The 13288-nt window shown below is 38.1% G+C and overlaps 1 protein-coding gene across 6 annotated transcripts in view; it reads left to right on the forward strand.

Annotated features, from left to right (window-relative positions):
• herc1 (HECT and RLD domain containing E3 ubiquitin protein ligase family member 1) overlaps positions 1 to 13288 on the forward strand; it is an 88852-nt gene that overhangs the window by 45789 nt on the left and 29775 nt on the right. For 5 of the 6 annotated variants that reach the window (XM_077562886.1, XM_077562885.1, XM_077562890.1 and 2 more), the window contains exons 36-43: positions 1517 to 1600; positions 2986 to 3539; positions 6894 to 7521; positions 8508 to 8775; positions 9070 to 9280; positions 10171 to 10337; positions 11092 to 11208; positions 13036 to 13279. In XM_077562886.1, coding sequence (XP_077419012.1) covers positions 1517 to 1600; positions 2986 to 3539; positions 6894 to 7521; positions 8508 to 8775; positions 9070 to 9280; positions 10171 to 10337; positions 11092 to 11208; positions 13036 to 13279 — 2273 coding nt within the window. The remainder of the gene's footprint in view (positions 1 to 1516; positions 1601 to 2985; positions 3540 to 6893; positions 7522 to 8507; positions 8776 to 9069; positions 9281 to 10170; positions 10338 to 11091; positions 11209 to 13035; positions 13280 to 13288) is intronic. The other variant, XM_077562889.1, reaches the window with a different exon arrangement.

The following is a 13288-nucleotide window of genomic DNA, read 5'->3' on the forward strand; positions in this document are numbered from 1 at the left end:
ACCAAACAAGGGTTGAGCATTTTCTGGAGGTGCGATTGCACTTTATAATCAATGTAGTTCGCACAGGCAGGCACGGATGCGTGCGGGACAAGGTACAGCGCACTTAAAATTCGCACATTCACATATTCACCGACGTTTAAAAATAAATAAACACATTTGTTCGCACCAGCTAATCGGCTTTCGGAAGTCACACACAGCGTCCTGTTCAGGTCTGTCGCCATCCGGAGATAGCGTTAAGTGTTTCCCTGTTTAAAACTGTTGATAGCAATAGTGCTGGCAAGAGTGGCTCACCTGTACTGCAGTGCACGGCAGTTCAGTCTTTTTTCGACCCGCTTAAAATGTTGTACAACAAGCGAGGCAACGCCCCTCTCTTCCGGTGTGCGCAATGACCCCGGGTGCTGCTGCGACCGACTGGTGCAAACTCACCCTCGCGTTTGCTGTTTAATTCAAACAGATGCTTGTTTGCTTTTTTTTTCTTTGCTTGCGTCACCACAACATCCTCTTTTGGCCATATTCTTTTGGCTTTAATTTTATTTCGGTGGCCGAATATTCAGTGCATCACTAATATTTATTACATCTCTCTCGAGGAGTGTTCACCCCGAACACGGGACAGTTTCTTGAGAGGGGGAGGGGTGGAGTGGCACCATGCGCGAGCCTTTACACAGAGGCTGCAGTTACGCTTTAGGCCAGAAGTAGCAGTCACATGTAAAAAAGTGACCAAGTCCAATGCTCCTTTAGTAGGAATGGCATCTTTTTGGCTAGGAAGCAGTAGCAAGAGATCTTTGAAGTTGGGAGGCAGTTCACATCCAAACAGCAGCTCTGGAAGGCTTATCTGACATCCTGGAAAGAAATTCAAGCAGAAGATGTCCAAAAAATTCAGCGGTCCTATGTTAGTGTAAAATGTAACTTGATTGAAATAGTTTTTGATTTCAGAAAATATGCAACCTCCTAATGCTGTAAATTCAATAATTGACGACCGGAATTTTCAATTATTTGCATTCAACCTATAAAATGTCTTGCAACACTGCTGTGTATTATAATTGGACAGTTGATGACTTGAAAATTATGCAGAGAGCCATTTGCATAGACAATTTATAAAAATCTGAGAAAAGCATAGTTTGTGCAATAATTTGAAATGTGGTGTATGTTCAATTTTACTAGCTTTGATAATGACTGACTGAATGACTAAAAATAATGTAGAATCTGTAATCTATCAATTTGCGCTCATCTATTTTTTATTATTATAAATGTTTTTTCATGGTTATATCTTGTTTAAGTTTCTGACTGTTTAATCTTCATCCTGGCCATTACATTACCGTAGTCATGAACCTTTTTGTAAACTGCAACGTAAACAATGACCCTTCATATATTATTTTGGAGTTGATCTTAATAAAAAATTAAGGTAGCTTACTGCATTATTCTGAAAATTAATTATGCACTTAACTAACTCAAATGCTCAAGGAATGCATAAAATATATTTTTTTCTCTCCCTAACTGCTAATATGTGATTCCACAGGAACCCAAGTTAGCCTTTGAAGATGTGGATGCAACAGAACTCTTCCCCTGCGTGATGTTCTATAGCAGCAACCCAGGGGAAAAGGTAAGCGAAAGTGCACTCTAGAATGCTATATTCTACGTAAGAGAAAGACATAAATACCCAATAAGTCTACCTCTTAATACAATTTTTTAAAATATTCTCATGCCTTTCTGTCTTGTATTGTTATATATATATATATATATATATATATATATATATATAATTAAGTGCTGGGCACTAAAGATGATAGCCGGGTGGGTAAAACAAGGAGTTAGGGGAGTGGTGAAGAACACGGTGGCATTCTGATTAGGATTTGGGCGAGACTAAGGCCCCGTCCAGACGGAAGCACAGCCCGCTTTGTTCCTAAAACAAATCTCGTACACACAGAAGCATTTCAAGACTTGCGTGTGTCCAAAAGAAGACGCTGAGGACGTTTAACGGCTGTAATGTATATGCCAAGTCTGGAGTATCAAAACAACACGAAGAAGACGAACACAGGAAAAGTTACAATGGCGGGAGATTCAAGTACAACACCGCTTGTTGAACGTGGGAATAAAGAAGCTAAATATTTTGCTGCAAAAGCAAGCTAAGGAGGCTGCGCAAAACGACTACGACATGGCTATCTGCCATTGTTGTTGACAGACTGACGGTTCGCGCGGTCACGCGAGAATTGGTGCATACGTCATCAATCTGCGACAATGCGTCGTCATCGAGCTGCGACCATTACGTCATCACTGGAGGAGTATCCTGCATATAGTGTTCAGACGGACGCGTACTGGGCGCATTTTGAAATCTTTCCACTCTGGAGCCCGGTTTCAAAAGTGATCAGTTTCAAGCTCCATCGTGTGGACGAACGGCCTAAACGGTAAGAAACTTGTGAGGATACATTGAAACTGGCTTTCGTGTGGACGGGGCCTTAGACAAATGGTTGGACATGAAACACACTTCACACATGACACAATACCTCCGAAATGGAGCTAATGTTCTTGAAATGGCTAAATGGTTGAATGGCTGAATTATGGCGAAGGTCCTAAGTCAATCGAATGAGAAATGTCTGGAAAATGAATGGTCAAATTATGCTGAAGGACTAAAACGACACACTAACACGAAGGATAGCAAACGAACACACCAAACAAGAGATATAGACTGACTAACACAAAGATACACAACTACACACACAGACAGTCAGACAACCAGCCAAGCAATCGAGGCCTTTTTAACTTAAGGTGGGTTAATCAGTGCAACTGGTGGCACTCCTGAACCCAATTTGGCAATCAGGGCTCCTCCCTTGCAACAATTGGTGTAATGGAGGTGGAGAGGGAGGAGCGCACACACAGATTGACATGCACACACACACAAATAAACGGCCACAAAACATTGTGGACCGTGACAATATGCTAGTGTGTATTTTATACTTGTACACTGTCTAATTATTTAAATCCGTCTAGGTTAAGATCTGTGACATGCAGATGCGGGGTACACCTCGAGAACTTTTGCCCGGAGACCCAGTGTGTAGCCCAATGGCCACCGTCCTGGCTGAGGCCACTACACAATTAATCCGAATCTTACATCGCACTAATGACTGGACGCATCGTATTAACAAAACCATGATTGAACGTCTTCAAAAAATTAAACCTTGCTTCAGAGAGTGTGCCTCTGCTAGCAATGGTGGTCAGAGACTGAAAAAGAGTCGCTCAGTGCAGAGCCGCGAGGAGCATGACACCCAGCGAGAAAGCCAAGAAATACCCATTAGGACTGAGGAAGAAAGGGGGCGCCACGGACGACAACATGGCTTAGGCGAGCTTTCGGAGCACCTCTTAACGACACTCTGCACTGAGGTATGGCCAGTCTTGGCCGTCATCGGGGGTGCAGATGCCGGTCTCCGTGTTGGTGGACGATGTGTTCACAAGCAGACGGGACGCCATGCAACTTTGCTTGGAGTGGTGAAAGAAGGCAGCACCTCAGCCAAGGTACAGTGGGATGAAGCTGAGATCACCATCAGGTATTTTATTTATTTATTTTTTTAATTTTTTTAATCTTATTACAATAATTTGTACGGAAGAGGGATTAGGGCCAGTGATTTAAAAAAAAAAAAAAAAAAAGTTTGACAGGATTCTCACTTAAAAGTCAGAATTATCTGACTTTAAAGTCAGAATTCTGGTTTTGAAGTGAGAATTCTGAGAATAAAGTCAGAATCCTGCTAGCTTTTTATTCTCCTCTTCACTGGCCCTAATCTTCTTCTGTATATATTTGTCATTTCTGTATGTATTAAGTGATTTATTAATCCTGATCAGAATTTGGAGCAATGAAGCTAAAATTCTCATTAAAATGTTATATTATTCAATTACTCCATATATCTTGATGCATTGGATGCATAATGGATGTTAGTGTGGCAGCAACCATCAGAAGGGGTACTTAACATGGAACTGTTTTTAATATGAAAACTGTCACGTCTTATTTATCTCTAATTGGATGTTTTATTGTTAAGGTGATAATTTTGGCGTTCTCGTCTAAAAAAACACTGCAAACATTTTCTAAAGCTCGTATCTCACTGAACGGCGAATGCTTGTGAACATAGAAAATTTGAGGTCATTAAAGGTTGCAAAGATGTTTGCAAACAGTTTTTCTTCTCGCAAATGTATTTTGAACATATTGGAAATTTGCTACGTCCGCAAATAGTTGCAGCTCGGTGAGATACCATCTAAAATTGGAGGATATGCCTAGATACGTTACAATCATTCATGACTGGCAGAACACAAGAGCTGTTGAAATCGATAATACCTATCTCACTAAGTGTCCGTTTACTGTGATCAGTGGAGACACATTACTCAAATTTAAGTTAAAGATACGTGTTTTGATAAGAAAAGGGTTGGCAATTAGTAAGAAAACAAAGTTTGTTGCAAGACCATTTCAAATTAGAAGAATTTGTATATAGGGTACTTTATGTACAGTATATGTGTGCATAAAACTTATGCACCACAACTTCGGTAACTTTCAGAGTGGGTAGCTGTATTTTAAAACAGTAATAGGCTGAAGTTCAATTTTATTTCAGTGTTCATGTGCAACTTAATGAGAAGATTTATCTTAAAGTTGCTGTTATATTGGATATTGTTGGTTGTATAAGTGTTTGTCACTGGTCAGCTAATATTCTACTTATTTGGTAAATTATGCTTATTTTTTTTACCTAAAATACCCATTCTTAATGTTTTTCTCTTAATGTTTTTAATCTTGAAAAGTGTATCCCCCATATGCATAAATAATCGTATTTTTAATGGTTTAAATAATTTTTATTCTACAGTAGTAGTGACATGTTTGATGTCACCAAGTATTTTTTTTTTATTATTCAGGGCCCGGTTGTTCAAAACTCAGTTATATCTTTAACCGCTAGTTAAGTTAATTTAACCCACCGTTAACTGTAACGGCACTGTTATCTTGTTGTTTAAAACTCTGTTAATATTAACCAGCTGTTAACTTCAGATTCAGATTTATTGTCATTACAACAAATACAATGCAAGTGCAGGCCATTCAGTGCAAAGACCCAAAAAAAATTAATAATTGAAAACTATGATACTAAAAATTATTAATATAAATAGATAAAAAGAACAGAGAAAGAAGAAAAAACAAGATCATTATTAGAATTTAAATTGGAATAAAAAAAGCACATTATAGAAAACAGACTAAAGCAACTATTGACATAAAGTGCACACAAGTCAAGTATTGCATATTGTATATTGCATGTAATGGTGTATTGCACATATTCTAGAGAGTAATTATTTAGGGCTCTTACCGCTGTTGGATAAAAGCTTTTGTTCACTCTGTTTGTCCTGGTTTTAATGGCCCTGCATCGTCTGCCTGACGGCAGTAGCTCGAACATAGTAGCCCTGGTGCTCCTATTCCTTCAGAACGCCACTGGCTCTCCTGAAACAAAAAGGGGGCTTGCCCAACATTTAGTGGAAGGTTATTCCAAAGAGGTTACCTGTGATGTTTCTTGTTTGCTTTCAAGTGAATAGCGGTTAATTATTTAATTTAACTTACAGTAATTTCTGGACTATAAGCCACAACTTTGTTTCACTTGCATTCGACCCTGCGACTAATACAAAGGTGCTGCTTATCCATCATATCACAAGGGGGCGCACTATAAAGGAAACGCAAGAGCGTCAGGCAGAGCATAACAAACCAAGTGAGCCCAAATACAGTAGGAGAGACAGAACAATAGCGAGACAATTTACGCCCTTATTATGGAAAAGGAAGTAGCGGGAACCCGGTGCGGTAACATTAAAAACACCAGCGGCTTACATTCAGGTGTGGCTTATATGTGTAACAAACTCGAGTATTCCCCAAATTTAGCTAGCGGGGCTTATCGTCAGGTGTGCCTTATAGTTCAGAAATTACTGTAATTTAAATCTAAATTAAATATAACAATAATAATAAATTGGTTTATTAATTTTAATTTAAAACAGTAACTGCAAATAAAAGATGAAAAACACACATATAAGTATGTAAATGTAAAGACAAATAATTTGAAACTATTTTTTCAAAATATTACACAAAAAAATACTAATTAGTCAAAAATATAAATATGTTAGACAAAAAAAAAAAGAGAAACAAAAACATGCAATACTATGTGCTACAAAATATTGGCAAAAAATACACAAATATTACACAAAACATTCACTGAAAATACACACATAAATTATAATTAATACAAAAACACAAAAATAAATTATTTCACAAAAACTCCTAAATTGCTTCAACAATTGATTGAATAACATTTTCTTCATCAGCAAAAAACTTTCTGCTTCTTTCCTTTTTCGGTGAGTGCCAGGGGTTGTTTGGATAGTATCCATTTCTTTCGCCTACATGGAAGTAAACAAACAAAGGAATTGTGGGATATATCAGTGCTAACCAGTGACGTAAACGGCATGGTTATCTTTGACGGTCCCGTTAATTAACAGCATGACTAATGCATATTTAACGTTTGGTTAGTTAACGGCGGGTTAAGAAGTTAACCGGCGGTTGGGGGTTAAACAGTGGTTAAAATAACCGAAAATTGAACAACTGGGCCCAGATGTGTAAAAGTATGCAGTAACCAGCAGTCTGTTAACTTGTTCAATGATTTGTGTATTTTTTTTTGTTAAGTGGTCTGTAAGTGCTTCTCTTCATATCCTCTCTGCATGCCATTCCACTTTTTACCCTTTCACATCATTATTATTAATCTATTATTATTTTACATGCCTGTCTATCAATACTTGTTTTTCCATCTCTCTTCAATTTTCTCTCTGGTCCTTTTCCCTCACTTTGCTTTTCCTTCCCTTGTGTGTTTTAATTCTCAACTCCTCGACTCACGTCATTAAAGCTTCCCAACTTTCTGGTCACCTAGTGACACTCCGTTGTACAACCTGGAACCCTGTGAGCCTCTGCCCTTCGACGTCACACGTTTCCGTGGCCTCACAGCCTCGCTCCTTTTGGATCTCACCTACCTTACCAGCATCCATGAGGAAACAGCTGCCAAGCTCAGTGCACGGCGCCATGAAAAGAGGCATCGCAATGCACACTCGACAGGACACGAGCCAACAAGTAATGAAGACAAAGCAGACAATGAAGTGCCCAACCATAATGAACTAAGGGACAATGTTTGCACTGGATCTGCAACACTACAAAGTACCACTACCTGTGACCTGCGTGTGTCTCATAGTCTGGATGAGGTCAAGGCTCATGTGGCACCCAAGACCGAGAGTGACATTTCCTCAGCTGGTGCTGGTGCATTGGGCGGAAATGACACGGTTTTTCATGCTCCTGTTGAGGGGAGCAGAAAAAAAGGCCACGAGCATGGCTCCCGTAGCCATGAGCCGTATCCCTCTTATACTCCTACCCAGTCGGAGATCCATGCGGTTCAGCTTTCCTATCTCTACTTGGGAGCCATGAAGACCCTCAGTGTCCTGCTTAGCTGCAGCAAGTATGCTGAGCTTCTCCTTATACCAAAGGTACTGTGGCTTGCAAAAATCTAGAGGACCAAAACTGGCCATTTTAAAATAAATGAATTAATTAACTAATTAATACAAGTGAAAATAAAAACAGCTATAAAAATATAATTCAAATATTAAATACAGAAAATAAATATAAATGGTTATAAAAATAAATATATATATATATATATATATATATATATATATATATATATATATATATATATAAAACAACTTGCTCGACTTCTCAGTTGTGGTGACAGTGGACAAGATAGTCGTCCATTGCTTGTTCGCCGACCCGCTCACTCGAGACTGCCCCCTCATTTGAATAACATGTTGTGCTGACAGCGCGTCTGCAGCATGAAATAAATGTGAGAGCAGAGTGTTTTTATTTATTGATATTTAATTCTATTTATATATAAAAATATATATATTTAATTCCATGTTTATTTTTATTTTTTGAATCTTGTTCTTATTTTTGTATTTATTTTTACTTTATTATTTATTTATGGATATATATATATATATATATTTATTTATTTATTTATTTATACATATATATATATATATATATATATATATATATATATATATGTATATATATATATATATATATATATAGTGTTATTGCCATTATGTTTATTGTATTAATTTAATTAATGAATTATATTTTTTATATCCATTTTTATTTTCACTTTGATTTATTTTTTTATTTGTTTATTAATTTTTTAATTTCGGCCGTTTTGGTCCTCCATAATAACTCTTTCATAATCTTTTTTTTTTTTCAAATTCAGACTTTGTTTAATCAAAGAATTAGTTCAGTGAAAACACTGTCAAATTTACAAAGTAGTTGTGTAAGATATTCATTCTAAAAATAAATAAATTCCCATCTCTACAATTAAGTCAAAATGTGGATTTTTCTCCCTGACTACGGGTTGTAGACTGACACTCTCATTCTGATTTAAAATCTGATATAAAATTCAAACCTGTTATCTTCCCTTTAGGTGTTACCAGAATCCACTGGACATAATGCGGATGTGAATGCCAACGCCAGTGCAAGCACAACTGCAACATCTCCAATATGCCAAGAAGAGGTGGAGATGCGAGCTGCTCTTCAATTTCTCATGCGTAATATGGTGAAGCGGGCAGTCCTGCGCTCCCCCATCAAGCGTGCTCTGGGGCTGTCAGACCTGGAAAGGGCACAGGCCATGATCTACAAGCTTGTGGTTAATGGGCTGCTGGAGGAACCCACTGGGGCAAAGGCTAAACCTGGTGAGTTTTTTGTTTATTTTTAAAGTTATCAAAATTCGTTTTGGATTAGTACATTCAGTACGCTGCTTCTGATAGTCATGTTTTAATGCCATCATCATGTATGCAAAATGCATAGTTAAAAAAAATACTCAAGCACAGTGTGTGTTTTTCTTCTTGTTGTAAAATTATTTTCTGCCTGATGCTTTTTTTTACTTTATTGCTACTGCTTTGATATTGTCTGTAGGCCTAATTTTATGCATATAACACAAAATAAAAGTACACAAAATAAAGGGCATGTTTGCGTGTCTGTTTTAGGTGTGAAAATTGAGCCAGAGAGTGAAGGTGAGGGTGTAGACGGGGAACAGCTGGTCCAGACACCAGTCACCACCAGCCCCTCTGCCTCGAGTACCACCTCCTTCATGAGCTCCTCTCTAGAGGACACCACCACTGCAACGACACCTGTCACAGACACTGAAACAGTCCCTGCCTCAGAATCTCCAGGGGTCATGCCTCTCAGCCTTCTCAGGTTAGATCATATGCTGTGCGCAGTCATTTTGCAAGTCTTATCATGATATGATGATTTCAAGGAGCAGCACTCCTGCTGTGTAACACAAAATGGCTTGTGATTCTTGTTGTTTGACAGATGCCAGTCTGTCATTCTTGCCTTTTAAGCAACGTGCAGAACCTATTAACATATTCTATGCAGTGGTGCAACACTTTTGTGCGACCCCTATTTTGGCCATAGCTTAACTGAATTGGAACTCCAAATGTGTTAGTCTGACTCTTAACTTTAATTACGTAGCAGCATGACCACGAAACTGACTTGGTCTAGCTCATCCGGGGGATCCCAGGGTGTTCCCAGCTGATTTTCATGGCAACCGTTTCACACACTGCTGCGAACAGCTCCAGTGAGAGTTGGAGATTGCATCTTGATTAAGTTAACAGTACGACATAATCTGCAAAAAGCAGAGATGCAATGCTGAGGCCACCAAATTGGAGCCTCTCAATGTCTCAGCTGGGCCTAGAATTTCTGTCACCTTGGCAGAGTCCAACCCTCAACAACACTGAGCAATAGTTCAACTGTGACCTAAAATCTAAAGCATAGCGGCATATATGGTATCAGAGGCGGACATATTTCAACCAATAATTTGATGCCCCTCCCAAGCATTTGCTGTTTATACAGAAACAATGCAAGAAGTAGTTTAATGTCTTTGCTCAAACAAGATGACTTATTATTTATTGATTCATTTAATTACAATTAGCTAATGACCAATTTAAAAAAAAAAAAAAAAAAAAAGATCAATAAACCTACTATAAACTGTCATTTTAAACTACTCTGAAGTGTGGATTGGATTATGGATTGATGATTTTTTAAAATTTCATTTATGAATTTGAAGTGATTTTCTGTTGGCACAGGCAAATGTTCTCTAGCTACCCAACAACCACCTTGGTTCCCACTCGGCGAGCACAGACGCCCCCGGTGTCATCTTTGCCAACATCGCCTTCTGATGAAGTTGGCCGCAGGCAGAGCCTCACCTCCCCTGACTCACAACCTAGCAGACCACAAAACCGATCTGGTACCTGTAAGTGCCAATATCATATTCACATAACTTTGCCTGTCACTATCAGTGGTGCGAGATTTTGGATTTTTGTTTTTATTTGTGTGTTTTTTTTTTTATATATATATATAAAATATTAATCGCAAATTAAATAATTGGAATGTAATTAAACCATAACCTGGCAATAGCCAGATTGATAAAGGTAGTCCTTCACATTATCAATCTGGAGCTTCACTCTGCAGATCCATTCGGGAAAGGAGGGACTTGCTGTACAATACTTAGCTACTTAGACGATGCGGCATAATGTGCACGTTTGTTTTGACCAATCAGGGCAACAGACGAAAATGTCATCTTCAGTATGCTCTTAGGTTGGGAAAAAAAACACGAACCACTTCACCAGATAAAAATGCACAAAGCACCTCTCGTTGTTCAACATTCAACAAGGAAATGGTGAGTAATTCTGCGAGAACAGAATTAATTGCAGAGGCCATTCGTCTCTATTAGGTTTGTTTGTTTCCCCCGGAGTCGGCGCTTCCTGGTTTCATCACAGCTGCGTGTCCCGCCCTAATCAATGTTTGATTGGTCCTGCCTTATTGTATTCTCGTAGTATTTCTAAACAAATACCCCGAGGATTCAGCTTGCTAGCAAGGTTAATTAAACCATGTCATTAATTCCGATTAAAATTTCAACTCACTGACAATCGTAATATTGATTTTCCTTGATGTTTAATTCTACTCACTAACCGCAGCTGTTTGTTTTTTTTGTTTTTTTTATTCAGCTCTATCAGACCCCACCAGCCGGCTGTCAACATCTCCACCCCCTCCTGCAATTGCTGTGCCGTTGCTGGAGATGGGCTTCTCCTTGCGCCAAATCACCAAAGCTTTGGAGGCAACTGGTCAGTCTCTACTCAATGGCTGTTCTTGCAGTTCATTGTTGAAACATAGTCATTATTAAAGAACAACATCGTAACCAAGATTTTTCAAATACAAATTTCAAATAAAGACTAGAGCTGCGAGCAGCTATAAAGGGCCCTCGCAGCCCGGGCCACTTTGGGGTACTGGCACGTTGGGGTAGTGGCACATTCGAAGCAGAATTTCGTTGAAAATGGCATAATAAACCTTTACATATGTATGTATTTATTTTTTGCCAGGTGTGATGAATGTGTAAAGCTCAACAAGTTATGGTCAATGATAAGATCCTCAAAAATCAGCATCCTTTTTTAATTATTTTTGCAATGAGTTTCCCCGTTGGAAATTTTTAAAGTATATATATATATATACACCCACACACACATCATAGTTTTACTCATAGCACAATATTGCTTTTATTGTCCATAGAGGGCATCAAAAATGAATAAATGAATAAATAAAAAGTACATATGTACGGATAGGTCTGTGTGTTTTTTGCCAGATGTGATGAGTATGCAAAGCTCAAGGAGTTATGGTCAATAAGATCCTCAAATATCAGCGCCCTTTATTTTTTATTTTTTGGGCAATAAGTTTCTCCGTTGGCATTTTTTAAAGTGTGTTTATTTATATATATATATATATATATATATATATATATATATATATATATATATATATACACACACACACACACACACACACACACACACACATCATAGTTAATTTTGCTCATAGCACAATATTGCTTTTATTGTCTATAGAGGGCATCAAAAATGAATAAATTAATAAATAAAAAGATCATATGTATGAATAGGTCTGATGCTATTGAATATTTTGAGTGGTTGAAAGTAAAAGAATATTCATAAATGACTTGACATAAATGAGTTATCACACTTACAAAGAGTATCCAAATTTTGGACGAAATACTTTATGTGGGGTATTTTATTATTATTTTTTGACCCAAATGCTAGGTGGCGCTGTATTTATAACTTAATGTTGTCATAGTGATATCTTCAGGTCGTGACGATAAACATACATGTGAATTTTGGGATTTTTTGGAGCATGTACTGGGGAGTTAAGCATTTCCCCTTTCATGGTGAAGGAAATATGAAACACGTCAAAGGAAAATCTTTCTTTTTTTTATTATAATAATTGCCTGTAGGTAGGGCTATCAGTGAGATAAAATCTAAGTTTGTAAATGTCTACAGGGCTGGACTCATCAAATGTGTGAAATTTTGAGAAGATAGGATCATCTGGGTGCAGTCAAAGCAGCTTTTTTTGTTACGATGAATCATCAGACTTTACGGCACCGTAACGGCCACGCCCTTTTGCAAAAAGTTACAATATTCGGTCTGAAGCATGATCAACATCTTAAGGCTTTTCTGACAAAATTTCAACCGGATCTCTTCAACGGTCTCGGTGTAGCAGATGAAAACGTAAATTAAGACATTTCTTGTCACCACTCGGTGGCGCTATATGTATAACCAAATTTTATCATATAGATGTTTTCAGGTCTGTGACTGTAAAGATAAATGTTAAGTTTGGGATTTTTAGGAGCTTGTACAGGGGTGTTATTAAGCATTTCCTCTTTCTTGACAAAATAAATTTTAAAGCCAATATTTGCTCGTCACATAGTATATCGAATACTTAAGATTCGATATACTATGTGACAAGCAAATATTGACCAATTTTTGTCCCAGGTGTTGAGATGATACATACCAAGTTTGAAGTCAATCTGATGAAAACGGTCGCTGCTCGGGTCCTAATCATAATGGTTTGATACGTTGAATGGTTAAACATCTCTTCTTTTCCAGGTGCAAGAGGGGAAGCGGATGCCCAGAACATCACAGTGCTCGCAATGTGGATGATCGAACATCCTGGTACAGACGACGGGCGTGAGGAGCCTCACACAAGAGGCAGTGGAGTTGATGTCTCTGACTCACCGTGTCCAGGAGCAACAGCATCTGCTGGAGGCAAATCTCGGGACAGAAACACCTTTGTTCCTTCACCTGGAGACAATGCTGATGTTTCTGAAATGGAGGAGGGCTTTAGTGAGAGGTACAACTG

This window comes from Vanacampus margaritifer, chromosome 4 (assembly GCF_051991255.1).
Source record: "Vanacampus margaritifer isolate UIUO_Vmar chromosome 4, RoL_Vmar_1.0, whole genome shotgun sequence".
Lineage (NCBI taxonomy): Eukaryota > Metazoa > Chordata > Actinopteri > Syngnathiformes > Syngnathidae > Vanacampus > Vanacampus margaritifer.